This window comes from Sardina pilchardus, chromosome 1 (assembly GCF_963854185.1).
Source record: "Sardina pilchardus chromosome 1, fSarPil1.1, whole genome shotgun sequence".
Classification (NCBI taxonomy): Eukaryota; Metazoa; Chordata; class Actinopteri; order Clupeiformes; family Clupeidae; genus Sardina; species Sardina pilchardus.
Genome location: NC_084994.1, coordinates 546,137 through 563,636, shown reverse-complemented (window position 1 = coordinate 563,636; position 17,500 = coordinate 546,137). Strand labels below are relative to the sequence as shown.

General features: G+C 46.7%; 1 protein-coding gene across 1 annotated transcript; it reads left to right on the top strand.

The window, feature by feature from the left end:
• The first annotated feature begins 1,465 nt into the window (after window positions 1–1,465).
• Window positions 1,466–14,646, top strand: fbxl18 (F-box and leucine-rich repeat protein 18). Its single transcript, XM_062536897.1, has 5 exons — window positions 1,466–1,668; window positions 2,627–3,382; window positions 8,474–10,011; window positions 11,591–11,809; window positions 14,415–14,646. The coding sequence occupies exons 1-5, from the start codon at window positions 1,663–1,665 to the stop codon at window positions 14,554–14,556; spliced, it is 2,661 nt and encodes an 886-aa protein (XP_062392881.1). The 5' UTR covers window positions 1,466–1,662; the 3' UTR covers window positions 14,557–14,646.
• The last annotated feature ends 2,854 nt before the right edge of the window (window positions 14,647–17,500 follow it).

Sequence of the window (17,500 nt, the reverse complement as noted above, 5' to 3'; positions counted from 1 at the left end):
ATTACAGGTGAGGTATGGGGGGACTTGTGGTGATTACAGGTGGTAATTAGACTTGATTCAGCTAAAATGGTGCCCTGTAGAGCTGTCAGCGGGTGTTAATCTATGTGTAGTCTTTTAGAGTTGTGTCATCAAGCTATTAAACAGGCACTCTCCAGGACTACGGCACTCCGGGCTGATCCCATCTGTGAAAAGCGACCTACATATCAGTTAGATGCTGTAACATGCTTAGGCCTCACCCTCCAGTTGTATGTAAAGGGGCATGTTCAATAAAATGGCTGCAGTCTGTAGCAAACGGTTTGAATGCGTGCAACATGCTTAGATAAATCGTTCAGGTTCTGTTTTTGAGGGGATTTTAACATTCCAACAGTATGTAAAAGGGTACGTACAATTAAATGGCAGCAGTCTATAGTGAACATAATACAACACCTGAGAAAATAGTTGGGATGTGATCTTCACTTTCAGAAATAAAATGGCTACAGTGTGTCAAGATCGTATAGTCTCCTGAGTCAGACATATTTACCTTCAAATGTTATGCTCATTTCTGCAAGGTGACTTGTTTTGCAGGTGTTTTTACATGTTGAAAATACAGTACAGCAGCTTCATAGGTATTGCAGAGCTATCTCCTTCATGAAATGCAAATCCCTCGACACGTAAAAAACTACAGTTTTTGTCATAAAAAACAAATGAAATTGAAATGTGAATACGAATACTTATTTTCTTTAAAAGGTAGGCTGTTTAATAGTCAAAACATACACGCAGCCCCATCGTGTTTAGCTGTGGCTTCTCACATTCCCAACCAGCTCTCAACACCACGTTGCCCCCAGATCAGAGGTGCGTGCGTCTGCACAGGTGACTCACTTAACACCAGCTGTTTGGACACTCAGCAGATGAGACGTGGAGAGTGTACAACTTCATAGCAGCGTTTGTATCCCCTCCCCTGCTGTCACCGGCAGATCTCGCTGCTGCAAACGGTCAGTTGGGGTTGAACTTGAACGCGCCTAAACACAATTATTCTCACCTGAGTGAGTCATATACTTTATGTTTGATGCAAACAGTTTTAAGTGACGTGATCTTGTTATCTTAAATAATAAATCCGATGACAACTATTTGCAAGTTGTTGTAATAAATGCACAATTTCAAGTTACTAACCAAATACATCATTATTTCGCACCAACAGACATTATGCTACATACAATACCCTAAATGTTATACGAGTAACTATGGGGACATGGATAGGCCTATGCCAAGTTATATTAATTCGGTAGGCTTCATATGTCTCTTCACAACCACACTTATTGGATGCGTTGGGATGCGTTGTGTTAATTGTCGCAGTGTGACAACAGAGATATGTTATCCTTTTCCCAAATGATTTAAAGCATTGCAGTTGTCAAGTACTGACAGTGACATTAATCTGTTGTCGAGCACTGTCTACAGGCAGTAAAAACATTTATTTCAAGCAGGGGGAACTAGTTTGGGACGGAACGGAAGTAGCCCCGTCGATTCTGTTGTTTCGTGCACATCAACAAATGGCCGGACATTAGTTCCGCGTGTTTTTTTTGTTGAGAAACCCTGCTAAATGAGTTTGCGGTTTGCTTCCTACGGGTTCGATATTGGCATATAGTGATATTTGGACTACTATGACAGGACAGGACCGTTGGTAGCATGTCGGTGAGTGAACCGGTGTCCTGCCACTTCTGTACTCCTATCAAATCAATAAAAAAAAACTATAGGTTATCGCAACGCTAGCTAACGTATTAGCCATCAGCTCCAAGCCGGTGGAATGTCAGTGTGATATCACGGTATCTAGGCAAATGTTTCGCCAGCTTTTCACGAACGTACCTTGCGAGAAGTCTGTATGAAACATAAATTAAATTAGGCTACGGTATGTTTGTATATTAGGCTACGGTATGTTTGTATCGCTCTTTTCACTTAATGTTTGTTGACTTAAGGTGAGTAACTTTGACGTTATGACGAGTGCTCCACAAAGTGTCAACCGTCCAGGGGAAACAATTCTATGTCATTCTTATACAGTTTGATGGATGTAGGAAACACTATCAACACGCTATATTGTCTGAGTCTATGTTATCATAGATTGTATATATGTTATGGCCCACAAAAAAATAAACAGGAAGCAATTGCTTAAGCACACTCACGTAGGCTACACAAACACACTAATGGTGCGTTCATGAGCAACTGGGAAGTGGGAGAAATAGAGTTGACATTACATGTCATTACATTTAGCAGACACTTTTATTTATCCAAAGTGACTTACACATGTTAACTATATTACAAGGGATTACATTGTCATTACATGTCATGTCCCCATCAATGCAGACTCACGGAAAGGGCTCCGTAAGTGTGTACTCAAAACCTTACACTTCTTGAAATGTGACACTGGGACAGGGGGCACTGGGGCTAACCCTAAGTTACGAATTTCGCTAGAACGTGCACCAATGCCTGTGAGTCTGTGAGACCTGACTTTGGGATTTGGTCTTTCTCTCTCTCTCTCTCTCTCTCTCTCTCTCTCTCTCTCTCTCTCTCTCTCTCTCACACACACACTATCTGTGTGAAGCAGTTCGAAGATCGCCTCTAAAACGTTGCTAAACAGTTCTTCGCCGTTCTGCAGGAGCACCGTTGCCATGGCGCAGCAGCCCAGCCGGATTATGGGATGGTGGAGCCGCATCTCCCCTTCATCAGGGCTGCCGACCGTCCGGGATATGATGGATTAGTCGACCGCTCGGCGGAGGGATACGGTGGACCAGCAGGCAGCCTGGCGGAGGGATACGGTGGACCAGCAGACAGCCTGGAGGAGGGATACGGTGGACTAGTGGGCAGCCTGGCGGAGGGATACGGTGGACCAGCAGACAGCCTGGAGGAGGGATACGGTGGACTAGTGGGCAGCCTGGCGGAGGGATACGGTGGACTAGCAGACAGCCTGGCGGAGGGATACGGTGGACCAGCAGAGAGCCTGGAGGAGGGATACGGTGGACTAGCAGACAGCCTGGCGGAGGGATACGGTGGACCAGCAGAGAGCCTGGAGGAGGGATACGGTGGACTAGTGGCCCACATGGCGGAGGGATACGGTGGACCAGCAGACAGCCTGGCGGAGGGATACAGTGGACCAGCAGACAGCCTGGCGGAGGGATACGCTGACGGGTTACCGGGCCCCGTGGCGGAGGAAGGGTCCCGCGAGGGCGTAGCGGAGCGCTGGGTGGGGCTGGCGGACTGCTCTGACGAGGTGGTGCTCAACATCCTGCAGCACGTGCCGCCTCACGACCTGCTGCTGAACGTGGCGCGCGTGTCCAAGCGTCTGCACGCGCTCAGTAGAGACAAGAGCCTCGTCAGCCACGTCAGCCACATCAGCCTCTCAGAGCAATACAAGGCAAGATACACACACACACATTACACACACACACACACACACACACACACACACACACACACATCAGCCTCTCAGAGCAATACAAGGCAAGATACACACACACACACACACACATTACACATTATACACACACACACACACACACACACACACATCAGCCTCTCAGAGCAATACAAGGCAAGATACACATTACACACGCACACACATTACACATTATACGCACACACACACACACACACACACACACATCAGCCTCTCAGAGCAATACAAGGCAAGATACACATTACACACGCACACACATTACACATTATACACACACACACACACACACACCAGCCTCTCAAAGCAATACACGATAAGACGCATATACAGCGCACACACACACACACACACACACACATACTCTCTCACACACACACACACATTCTCACACACTATCACACTCTCAGGGCCAGATGTACTAACGTTTTGCGCCCATTTCAGGCGTAACGTGCGCGTATAAACATGGGGATGGTATGTACAAACACGCCGCAATGAGAGAAACGCGCAGACTGCCTGCCGTGGGAGCTGAGAATGGCTATTTGCGCTTTTCCATGTCATGCATATTAATTCCTGGGCGGATCAGCTGAGAATGGGTGTAATGCGCAAGTACAGGGGAGGAGAGGTGCTAATAGCGATTGATTAAGTATTCTGCCTTATGTATGAAAACAGCGCACGTCTACTTTGCGTTGAAAAACTTCCGCCTTCTGAAAGCAGGTGTAATCCAAATTGCGGTTAAATGCGTCTATTAGAAAAACGTTTAGAGTCAGCTGAATCACTATTCAGAGCATCAGTTTTCTTCATTATACTATGTCAAAAGCAACCTTAACTTTTGTTTGCCTCTCTAAAATCTTATTTTCTCTTTCACGACATAGCCTACACTTCCCAATCTGTTAGACAGGCATTACTGTAAGTCATACCCGTATAGTCTACCTGCAGTAAATAGTTCACAAGTATTTTTTTTAAGTGGATTAGTAGAACTTCTAGGCCTACCCTGTCTGTCGCTGCTCATTGACATCTCTTTGTCTCATGTATGATCGCTAAACTTGGATTCTTTTTAATATTGCAATATTCAACTGCGCTTGTGGTTCAGCAGCTCTGCACACGGGTGGTTGACATGACATGGCCTTTTTTTGGTCCAGAGTGTCAAACTGAAGTAAAGAAATGTCTAATCTGCAAATAAATGTGGTTATATTGTTCAGAAAAACCTGCTTTATATGAACATATGGACCATTCATGCCAGTCATATTCCTATTTCTCAAAATTTTCAGCCAAACCAGGAAAAGCTCATATGGCGTGACTGTCCCGAGCCCATTTCATAAAGTTTGATTTTGAATAAAAAAAAATCGAATTAATATATTTTCCCATTACTTAAATACAATGAATACTAAAGATGTCTACTTGTAAGTCTGTAGTGTTTAAAGTCCAGGCATAATATTTTTGAACAAGCCATAAACAAAAACATTTTGTCCCAAAAATCAATATCATATGGTGTGACCCTAAATTATGCTTTTTAAATGTGCAATTGTGTGGAGACCTTTAGGGATAAGGGGTCCTTCCTCATTCAGGAAGTATAATAACTTCTCAGAAGGACATTGAAAGTTTACGTGTTGAGTTATCTCTCATATTTCTTTCAATAAATCAAGTATTTCCAGCACTCCTATCTCAGTTCCACTTTTCGCGGTCTTTTGGTGTGACCCGTTTTTCAGGAAAATTTCAAAAGTTAATAGTTTTTTGGTCAAAATTACCTTTACATCTATGTTGTAACATCTATGTCAAACATATGTTTAATTAATAGTTTAGTGTTATACATATTTTAACATATTTAACATTTTGTTAACATTTATTATTTAATATGTGGCACCTATTACCCAAGTGCTATACAATATCTGGTGGAATTCTGTTTTACAAAGTTCTGAGTTTTTAACAGTGATCCTTTATGTGATATATTTGTCTTAAACTGTGATTTATTGTTTGTGAAATGCATATATTCACATTTTTGCGTTAACAGATTGTTATTTGGTGTAATTTATCATATGGTGTGACACCATATCATTTGGTGTGACATCAAGAAACATCAAGAAATTATGAAAATAAAAAGGCTTTCGGAGTCTAAATCATACAAATCTGAATGTAACAGATAGGGAATAGGGTCAGCAAACATTGTATGCATTTCATTTCTTTTGTATCAAGATATGTCCAAATTAATATGAAGTTTATTGAAAGATTAGGGACAAATGCCTTACTTTGTGTATTGATGAATAAATATACTGTAAAATATAATACATTTCCACAAGGAAATGCTAGATCTTGATGAAGTAAAGATAGAAGATTATGATACACTGACTCACATAAAAAATATATACCCCATCATAGTTTTACACACAATAACTTTCATGTCACACCATATGATAATTTTAGTCACGAACACAAGACATTAGTGAATAAATATGAATTCCAATACAAATTCTAAAAGATCATACATATTTTGGGAATGGGAGAGTCAGTACAACATAACTAAGTGATTTCCATGCATAATATCTGATTTTTTTTTCAAAAACTTTTTTTCGGCCTAAAACGTCAACCACCCACACGCAACTAGCGTTGTAGAGGGGGCGGGGACGGGCACGGGCGGGGATGACCGCAGTTAACGTAATGAAGTGACAGCTTAGTAAATTCCATGCAATATAGCCAAGCACAGCGTTCGCATTCTGCGTTTACAAAAACTCGCTGTTAGCGCTGTGTTGGCCCTCACACTCTCACATTAGTCTCTCAGAGCAATACACAGTAAGATGCACATTCACACACTCTCAGAGCAATACACAGTAAGATGCTCTCTCACTCTAGAGGTCGACCAATTATCGTCCAGGCTGATTATTAGGGCCGATATTTAGCATTTTTATACCTATCGATTATTAGGGCCGATATTTAGCATTTTTATGATAATCGATTATTAGGGCCGATATTTAGCATTTTCATACTTATCGATTATTAGGGCCGATATTTAGCATTTTCATACTTATCGAGTATTAGGGCCGATATTTAGCATTTTTATACTTATCGATTATTAGGGCCGATATTTAGCATTTTTATACTTATCGATTATTAGGGCTGATATTTAGCATTTTTATGATAATCGATTATTAGGGCCGATATTTAGCATTTTTATACTTATCGATTATTAGGGCCGATATTTAGCATTTTCATACTTATCGATTATTAGGGCCGATATTTAGCATTTTTATGATAATCGATTATTAGGGCCGATATTTAGCATTTTTATGATAATCGATTATTAGGGCCGACATTTAGCATTTTTATACTTATCGATTATTAGGGCCGACATTTAGCATTTTTATACTTATCGAGTATTAGGGCCGATATTTAGCATTTTCATACTTATCGAGTATTAGGGCCGATATTTAGCATTTTTATACTTATCGAGTATTAGGGCCGATATTTAGCATTTTTATACTTATCGATTATTAGGGCCGATATTTAGCATTTTCATACTTATCGATTATTAGGGCCGATATTTAGCATTTTCATACTTATCGATTATTAGGGCCGATATTTAGCATTTTTATGATAATCGATTATTAGGGCCGACATTTAGCATTTTTATACTTATCGATTATTAGGGCCGACATTTAGCATTTTCATACTTATCGAGTATTAGGGCCGATATTTAGCATTTTTATACTTATCGATTATTAGGGCCGATATTTAGCATTTTTATACTTATCGATTATTAGGGCCGATATTTAGCATTTTCATACTTATCGATTATTAGGGCCGATATTTAGCATTTTTATGATAATCGATTATTAGGGCCGATATTTAGCATTTTTATGATAATCGATTATTAGGGCCGACATTTAGCATTTTTATACTTATCGATTATTAGGGCCGACATTTAGCATTTTTATACTTATCGATTATTAGGGCCGATATTTAGCATTTTTATACTTATCGATTATTAGGGCCGATATTTAGCATTTTCATACTTATCGATTATTAGGGCCGATATTTAGCATTTTTATGATAATCGATTATTAGGGCCGATATTTAGCATTTTTATGATAATCGATTATTAGGGCCGACATTTAGCATTTTTATACTTATCGATTATTAGGGCCGACATTTAGCATTTTTATACTTATCGAGTATTAGGGCCGATATTTAGCATTTTCATACTTATCGAGTATTAGGGCCGATATTTAGCATTTTTATACTTATCGAGTATTAGGGCCGATATTTAGCATTTTTATACTTATCGATTATTAGGGCCGATATTTAGCATTTTCATACTTATCGATTATTAGGGCCGATATTTAGCATTTTTATGATAATCGATTATTAGGGCCGATATTTAGCATTTTTATGATAATCGATTATTAGGGCCGACATTTAGCATTTTTATACTTATCGATTATTAGGGCCGACATTTAGCATTTTCATACTTATCGAGTATTAGGGCCGATATTTAGCATTTTTATACTTATCGAGTATTAGGGCCGACATTTAGCATTTTCATACTTATCGATTATTAGGGCCGACATTTAGCATTTTCATACTTATCGATTATTAGGGCCGATATTTAGCATTTTTATACTTATCGATTATTAGGGCCGATATTTAGCATTTTTATACTTATCGATTATTAGGGCCGATATTTAGCATTTTTATACTTATCATTTATTAGGGCCGATAATGAGCATTTTTATACTTATCGATTATTAGGGCCGATAGTTAGCATTTTTATAATAATCGATTATAAGGGCCGATATTTAGCATTTTTATACTTATCGATTATTAGGGCTGATAGTTAGCATTTTTATAATAATCGATTATAAGGGCCGATATTTAGCATTTTTATACTTATCGATTATTAGGGCCGATAGTTAGCGTTTTTATGATGATCGGTATCAGTCTTTTTTCCACTGATAAGGTGATATTTAATTATGGTCCAGGCCGATTATTACGGCCGATATTTAGCATTTTTATAATAATCGATATGGTTATATTATATATGCTCTCTCTCTCTCTCAGGTGTGTGATGAGCAGGTGCGTTGTCTGCTGCGCTGTGTGCGTCCCCACCTGCTGTCTCTGGACCTGGCGGGCTGCTATTGGCTGTCGTCGGCGTGCGTGTCGGAGGCGTGGGCGTGCCGTCAGCTGCGGCGGCTGGACGTGTCGGGGTGTCGGCTGCCTGCCGGCCGATTGGCCAAGCTGCTGTCGGGCGCGGATCAGCTGACGGAGCTGGCGCTGGACGTGGGGCGAGGCTTCGACCTGCGGGCGCTAAGCGCCGAGGGACGGGCGACACTGGCACGGCTCCGTGTTCTGACGCAGACGCTGCTGGTGCCCTCCTACGGAGTGCTGCCACTGTGCCCGGCCCTCACCCGCCTGCAGCTGCGTCTGGAGGTGGCGGGCACTGGGATGATGGGCACTGCCGTGGGCACTGGGATGGGCACAGCGTGTGGGGTGGAGTTGGCGGTGGGGCAGAGCAGCGTGCCGCACTACCAGAGCCTGAGCTGCCTGGACGCCCGATTGGCCCCCGGGGCCGCCAATCGCACGCTACTGGCCCTGCTATTGGCCCCGCTCAGCGTGCGGCCAATCACGCGGCTCAGACGCCTCCTGCTGTCCGCTCCAGGCCCCGCCCCTCAACGGCCACCTGCCCTGATTGGCTTACTGGACAGTCTGGGGGAGGGGCTAGCGGAGGAGGGCGGGGACTCCAGCACGGCGCTGCAGCTGCCTGGCTCCTGGTTGGACGAGCAGGGGTTGAGGCGTGTCCTGTCGCGGGGATGCCCCGCCTACCTGAGCCTGGCTCGTGGAGGCCCCTCCCCCTGTCTCCCGCACTACGACCTTCGACCCCTGCGGAGCCTGAACCTGAGTGGGTGTGGCCAGGAGCTGGATGCCGATTGGCTGGGGGCCCTCTGTAAGTCCTGCCCGCTGCTGCAGCACCTCAACCTGTCCGGGATGCACCACCATCACCGTGGAGACCCGGGTGCCATGGCGACCGCACACCCCTGCAGCATCCTGGCCAAGCTGCCTCACCTGCTGTCGCTGGCGCTGTCTGTTTGTGCCGTCGCCGAGGGAAACGGAACCCCGCCGTCGCCCTCGGAGACCAACCCCCTCCTGCTGGGCCTCCGCAAAGCACGCCGCGTCGGCGTGGAAACCTACCGGCCGGGGTCGGAGGTCACGGAGACGGAGGAGGGGGGCGTGTCCTGTCTGCGGCGTCTCCTGATTGGCTGCTCACGCCTTCAAGAGCTGGAGCTGTCGGGGGCGGAGTTTGTGTCGGCCACGCCCCGTTACGAGGCGGCCATCCGCAAGCAGGCGGCGGGCTGTGAGTGCGCGCGCTCCGTGGGAGAGGTCGCCGTAGCAACGCTGGCATCGCTGGGGCCGTCGCTGCGCTCACTCACGCTGGCGGCGTTGCCCGGGTTACAGACGGGTGCCAGCCTGTGCCAACTCACCCAGCAGTGCGCCCACATCCGCACCCTCTCCCTCGCCACCCTGGGCCCCACACACTCCGTCTGCTACACACACACGCTGCTGCAGGCACTAGCACACTGCCAGCGCCTACGAGACCTACGGTACACACACACACACACACACACACACACACACACACACACACACACACACACGCTGCTGCAGGCACTACCACACTGCCAGCGCCTACGAGACCTACGGTACACACACACACACACACACACACAGAAGTCATCTTTGGATGTTAAAACAGGCTACTTAACTTGAAGTCTAATTAAGGCAGTAACTTGTTGGCAGTGATGTTGTAAACTCCGCCTTGCATGCACGCCAGTGTGAACGTGAACAGTAGAGCCTACTGTAGTTGTATTGAGCTACGATACAACTGTAGTTGCCTGTAGTCGCGATTCAGTATATGGTGTTGTGATAAGTGTAGCTGCCTGTGTTCAGCCTACTGTAGTTGCACGCCTGCCTGCGTTCAGCCTACTGTAGTTGTGTTGAGCTACGATACAACTGTAGTTGCCTGTAGTCGCGATTCAGTATATGGTGTTGTGATAAGTGTAGCTGCCTGTGTTCAGCCTACTGTAGTTGCACGCCTGCCTGCGTTCAGCCTACTGTAGTTGTGTTGAGCTACGATACAACTGTAGTTGCCTGTAGTCGCGATTCAGTATATGGTGTTGTGATAAGTGTAGCTGCCTGTGTTCAGCCTACTGTAGTTGCACGCCTGCCTGCGTTCAGCCTACTGTAGTTGTGTTGAGCTACGATACAACTGTAGTTGCCTGTAGTCGCGATTCAGTATATGGTGTTGTGATAAGTGTAGCTGCCTGTGTTCAGCCTACTGTAGTTGCACGCCTGCCTGCGTTCAGCCTACTGTAGTTGTGTTGAGCTACGATAAGTGTAGCAGGCTAGCAGGCTAGTCCACACTCTGATATGGTGTTGAGCTACAATAAGTGTAGCAGGCTAGTCCACACTCTGATATGGTGTTGAGCTACGATAAGTGTAGCAGGCTAGGCCACACTCTGATATGGTGTTGTGATAAGATAAGTGTAGCAGGCTAGCCCACACTCTGATATGGTGTTGTGATAAGATAAGTGTAGCAGGCTAGCCCACACTCTGATATGGTGTTGTGATAAGATAAGTGTAGCCGGCTAGTCCACACTCTGATATGGTGTTGAGCTACGATAAGTGTAGCAGGCTAGTCCACACTCTGATATGGTGTTGTGATAAGTGTAGCAGGCTAGCCCACACTCTGATATGGTGTTGAGCTACGATAAGTGTAGCAGGCTAGTCCACACTCTGATATGGTGTTGTGATAAGATAAGTGTAGCAGGCTAGCCCAGACTCCTGATTTAAAACGAAAAAAAAAAGTTGTTCCGTTAAGTCGACTAATCAAAAAATTAGTTGAAAGATTAGTTGTTACAAAATGAGTCGTTAGAGGCAGCACTACCCCACGGAAATGTTTCCACGGGATGAACGATGTGATGAATGATGAACTCCATTTCAAAACATTTTGTAAATGATTTCCACCGTACGGAGCAGCCTTACTTTAAAGCTAATGTTTGTGATGTACGTGTGTGTAAATTGGAGCAGCCTTACTTTAACGCTAATGTTTGTGGTGTGTGTGTGTGTGTTTGTGCTGTGTGTGTGTGTGTGTGTGTGTGTGTTTGTGCTGTGTGTGTGTAGGCTAGAGCAGCCCTACTTTAACGCTAACTCGGCGTTCTTTGAGGCTCTGGGAGAGTGTGGCGCTCTACAGCGACTCTGTATCGTGTCCCGCAATGGAACCTTCTGCCCCGTCGCCGTGACGACCTTCATGCAACGCTCCACTGAGGTCATCATGTGTCACCTGTTCATGGGCGGGACTCTGGTGGCCTGTAGAACACTCCAGAAGAGCCTGATGGACAGGTGAGTGTGTGTGTGTGTGTGTGTGTGTGTGTGTGAGGTCATCATGTGTCACCTGTTCATGGGCGGGACTCTGGTGGCCTGTAGAACCCTCCAGAAGAGCTTGATGGACAGGTGTGTGTGGGTGCGTGTGCGTGTGTGTGTGTGTGTGTGTGTGTGTGTGTGTGTGTGGTCTCTAATGTGTGTGTATACTGGTGAAGCCTGAAGTGTGTCTGTGTGTCTCTGTGTGTGTGTGTGTGTGTGTAATCTCTCTAGGCCTGATCTAGTGTGTGTGTAGTCCCTTTCCCACATAACTTCTAGAAGTTACCCGGACATATTTACCCGGGTATGGCACGACACGGACGTTTCCCACATGAGCTTTATGTCCGAGTGAGATACGGGTAATTGTGTTCACACTAGACCCGAGTAGGAGCCGCGAGGGGTGGGGCAATGTCAGCACTTGCATGGGGAGGGAGATGACGCTAAATAAATGCGTTGTTGTGCTGTGTTGCCTGGATGATGCGAACTTACATCAGATCCAAAACATCATGAAACAACAGAAGTAGTTAGCTCGCTAGTCAGCGGGAGCTAGCATAGAGGAAAAAATAGCTAACGCCAGGACCACAGTATAAACAAAGCTCTACTTCAACCCTCTCTGGTATACATCCAACACAACAAATTAATAGAAAATAATGACACACCTGGAAAATATATAAACAGCACACAAAGGTCTGAGGCTCCTTCCCAACTCCTACAAAAAGCAACAATGCTAAATAACAACGACGTTAACTATTAGCTGTTAATTGCTAACCCCTGTAATAAACAGCTAGTTGCAAGCTAATCGACAACACTTCAAGCTATTCACGTTTGCAAGGATAATCCTGCCTGTCCCGCAACAAACACAACAACGTGATTGCAGTTTACATTTTTATTGTAGCTGCTACGTACACAACAAAATGTCACTGTTTTCTCTGTACTCCGGTGTTCTCGTCTGTGTTCATACTCGTAGGGCAATGTTTATCGTTACCATGGCAATTTGTACTTTCTGCCTCGCGCTGCAAGCCTGGCTGCAAGCAGGCTGCAAGGGCGCATTTCTATACGTCATCGGTACGCCCCCCCTCTCTACCCAGAACTGTGCCGGCTGCGTTCCCACCTAAGCGCACCCGAGTAACATCTAGAAGTAGTACTAGGGGGCTAGTAGGGTGAGTTCCGGGTAAGAAAATACCCGAGTTTTGCGTTCCCACATACAGTCACCCGTTTGATATCCGTTTGACATCCGGATGTCTCGCTCATGTGGGAAAGGGACTTGTGTGTAGTCTCTCCAGGCCTGCTCTAATGTGTGTGTGTGTGTAGTCTCTCTAGGCCTGCTCTAATGTGTGTGTGTGTGTGTGTGTGTGTGTGTGTGTGTGTGTGTGTGTGTGTAGTCTCTCTAGGCCTGCTCTAATGTGTGTGTGTGTGTGTGTGTGTGTGTGTGTGTGTGTGTGTGTGTGTGTGTGTGTGTGTGTGTGTAGTCTCTCTAGGCCTGCTCTGAGCGTGGTGGTGTTTCCTCTCCTGCATGAGGATCTGATGTGTGTGTGTGTGTGTGTGTGTGTGTGTGTGTGTGTGTGTGTGTGTGTGTGTGTGTGTGTGTGTGTGTGTGTGTGTGTGTAGTCTCTCCAGGCCTGCTCTAATGTGTGTGTGTGTGTGTAGTCTCTCTAGGCCTGCTCTAATGTGTGTGTGTGTGTGTGTGTGTGTGTGTGTGTGTGTGTGTGTATAGTCTCTCTAGGCCTGCTCTAATGTGTGTGTGTGTGTGTGTGTGTGTGTGTGTGTGTGTGTAGTCTCTCCAGGCCTGCTCTGAGCGTGGTGGTGTTTCCTCTCCTGCATGAGGATCTGATGTGTGTGTGTGTGTGTGTGTGTGTGTGTGTGTGTGTGTGTGTGTGTGTGTGTGTGTGTAGTCTCTCCAGGCCTGCTCTGAGCGTGGTGGTGTTTCCTCTCCTGCATGAGGATCTGATGTGTGTGTGTGTGTGTGTGTGTGTGTGTGTGTGTGTGTGTGTGTGTGTGTAGTCTCTCCAGGCCTGCTCTAATGTGTGTGTGTGTGTGTGTGTGTGTGTGTATGTGTGTGTGTGTGTGTGTGTGTGTAGTCTCTCCAGGCCTGCTCTGAGCGTGGTGGTGTTTCCTCTCCTGCATGAGGATCTGATGTGTGTGTGTGTGTGTGTGTGTGTATGTGTGTGTGTGTGTGTGTGTGTATGTAGTCTCTCCAGGCCTGCTCTGAGCGTGGTGGTGTTTCCTCTCCTGCATGAGGATCTGATGTGTGTGTGTGTGTGTGTGTGTGTGTGTGTGTGTGTGTGTGTGTGTGTGTGTGTGTGTAGTCTCTCCAGGCCTGCTCTGAGCGTGGTGGTGTTTCCTCTCCTGCATGAGGATCTGATGTGTGTGTGTGTGTGTGTGTGTGTGTGTGTGTGTGTGTGTGTAGTCTCTCCAGGCCTGCTCTAATGTGTGTGTGTGTGTGTGTGTGTGTGTGTGTATGTGTGTGTGTGTGTGTGTGTGTGTAGTCTCTCCAGGCCTGCTCTGAGCGTGGTGGTGTTTCCTCTCCTGCATGAGGATCTGATGTGTGTGTGTGTGTGTGTGTGTGTGTGTGTGTGTGTGTGTGTAGTCTCTCCAGGCCTGCTCTGAGCGTGGTGGTGTTTCCTCTCCTGCATGAGGATCTGCCGCAGGTGGTCCGAGAGATTCCGCTCACACACCTGGACCAGGTGACCCTCTACAAGAGTCGTGTCGCCCAGCAACCAGCATCCTAATGGTCGCCCAGCAACCAGCCTCCTAATGGTCACCCAGCAACCAGCCTCCTAATGGTCACCCAGCAACCAGCCTCCTAATGGTCACCCAGCAACCAGCCTCCTAATGGTTACCCAGCAACCAGCCTCCTAATGGTCACCCAGCAACCAGCCTCCTAATGGTCACCCAGCAACCAGCCTCCTAATGGTTACCCAGCAACCAGCCTCCTAATGGTCACCCAGCAACCAGCCTCCTAATGGTCACCCACCAACCAGAGAGGGAGAGAAATGGTGGGAGCTAATGTACAGAAAGGAGGGATAGAGAGAGAGAGATGGAAAGAGAGATAGAGAGATGGAGAGAGAGACATGGAGGTGGAGTGATGGCGAGAGAGATGGAGAGAGAAAGAGAGATGGAGAGAGAGACATGGAGGTGGAGTGATGGAGAGAGAGAGAGATGGAGAGACATGAAATGAGCTGTTTATTGATGGGAATGTTTGTAGAGAGACAGAGAGAGATACTGTAGAGGAGAAAAAGAGGAAAGAGAAAGATAGAGAGAGGAGAAAAGAGGAGAGAGAAAGATAGAGAGAGGAGAAAAGAGGAGAGAGAAAGATAGAGAGAGGAGAAAAGAGGAGAGAGAAAGCGAGAGGAACATGATGACCATCTACATCATCAGTCCATCATCATCCTCCACCAATCACGCCTCAGACTGCTGATGATGCTGCCTGTGTCTGCCCAATCACGCCTCAGACTGCTGATGATGCTGCCTGTGTCTGCCCAATCACGTCTCAGACTGCTGATGATGCTGCCTGTGTCTGCCCAATCACGCCTCAGACGGCTGATGATGCTGCCTGTGTCTGCCCAATCAGAGAAGAGGGTTGCAGAAGGCTGAGGAGACATGCTGTGCCTAGTCCTCCTCAATGGATGAGTGTGTGAGCATGTTTGTTTGTTTGTTTGTTTGTTTGTTTGTTTGTTTGTTACAGTGTGTGTTGTAAATAATAAATAAAACCATGGCACTGTCCAGTTTTCAGAGTTTTCTTACAATTGTGTGTTGGAGGTAGCATAGTGGTTAAGGAGCTGGGCTAGCGTGCAGTAGTGTGTGTGTGTGTGTGTGTGTGTGTGAGGGGTTGGAGGTAGCATAGTGGTTAAGGAGCTGGGCTAGCGTGCAGTAGTGTGTGTGTGTGTGTGTGTGTGTGAGAGGGGTTGGAGGTAGCATAGTGGTTAAGGAGCTGGGCTAGCGTGCAGTAGTGTGTGTGTGTGTGAGGGGTTGGAGGTAGCATAGTGGTTAAGGAGCTGGGCTAGCGTGCAGTAGTGTGTGTGTGTGTGTGTATGTATGAGGGGTTGGAGGTAGCATAGTGATTAAGGAGCTGGGCTAGCGTGCAGTAGTGTGTGTGTGTGTGTGTGAGGGGTTGGAGGTAGCATAGTGGTTAAGGAGCTGGGCTAGCGTGCAGTAGTGTGTGAGGGGTTGGAGGTAGCATAGTGGTTAAGGAGCTGGGCTAGCGTGCAGTAGTGTGTGTGTGAGGGGTTGGGGGTAGCATAGTGGTTAAGGAGCTGGGCTAGCGTGCAGTAGTGTGTGTGTGTGTATGAGGGGTTGGAGGTAGCATAGTGATTAAGGAGCTGGGCTAGCGTGCAGTAGTGTGTGTGTGTGAGGGGTTGGAGGTAGCATAGTGATTAAGGAGCTGGGCTAGCGTGCAGTAGTGTGTGTGTGTGTGTGTGGGGGGGGTTGGAGGTAGCATAGTGATTAAGGAGCTGGGCTAGCGTGCAGTAGTGTGTGTGTGTGTGTGTGAGGGGTTGGAGGTAGCATAGTGGTTAAGGAGCTGGGCTAGCGTGCAGTAGTGTGTGTGTGAGGGGTTTGAGGTAGCATAGTGGTTAAGGAGCTGGGCTAGCGTGCAGTAGTGTGTGTGTGTGTGAGGGGTTGGAGGTAGCATAGTGGTTAAGGAGCTGGGCTAGCGTGCAGTAGTGTGTGTGTGTGTGAGGGGTTGGAGGTAGCATAGTGGTTAAGGAGCTGGGCTAGCGTGCAGTAGTGTGTGTGTGTGTGTGAGGGGTTGGAGGTAGCATAGTGGTTAAGGAGCTGGGCTAGCGTGCAGTAGTGTGTGTGTGTGTGTGAGGGGTTGGAGGTAGCATAGTGGTTAAGGAGCTGGGCTAGCGTGCAGTAGTGTGTGTGTGTGTGTGTGAGGGGTTGGAGGTAGCATAGTGGTTAAGGAGCTGGGCTAGCGTGCAGTAGTGTGTGTGTGTGTGTGAGGGGTTGGAGGTAGCATAGTGGTTAAGGAGCTGGGCTAGCGTGCAGTAGTGTGTGTGTGTGTGTTAGGGGTTGGAGGTAGCATAGTGGTTAAGGAGCTGGGCTAGCGTGCAGTAGTGTGTGTGTGTGTGAGGGGTTGGAGGTAGCATAGTGATTAAGGAGCTGGGCTAGCGTGCAGTAGTGTGTGTGTGTGTGTGAGGGGTTGGAGGTAGCATAGTGGTTAAGGAGCTCGGCTAGCGTGCAGTAGTGTGTGTGTGTGTGAGGGGTTGGAGGTAGCATAGTGATTAAGGAGCTGGGCTAGTGTGCAGTGCAGCATGCTGGCCACAACCCCCTATATTCGGCTGTGGGGTGGCATCTCCTTAACTGGAAAGACAGACCTTGTTATCATTGAAGGCAATCTTAATGCAGTTAGATACCGGGATGAGAATCTGAAGCCAGTGGCAATTCCATATCTCCAGAATATGGGACCAAATGCCATCCTCCAGGATGACAACGCTCGCCCCCATAGAGCTGGGATCATTAGAGAGTACCTCCAGAATTTGGGAGTGGAGAGGATGGAATGGTCTGCTGTGACGTGAGTCCAGACCTCAACCCAATTGAACACTTGTGGGATCAGCTTGGGCGTGCTGTACGTGCCAGAGTCACCAACAGAACCAGGTTGGCTGACTTAACAGATCCTTATCGAGGAATGGAATGCCATTCCACAGCAGAATGTAGCCAGGTTGGTGACCA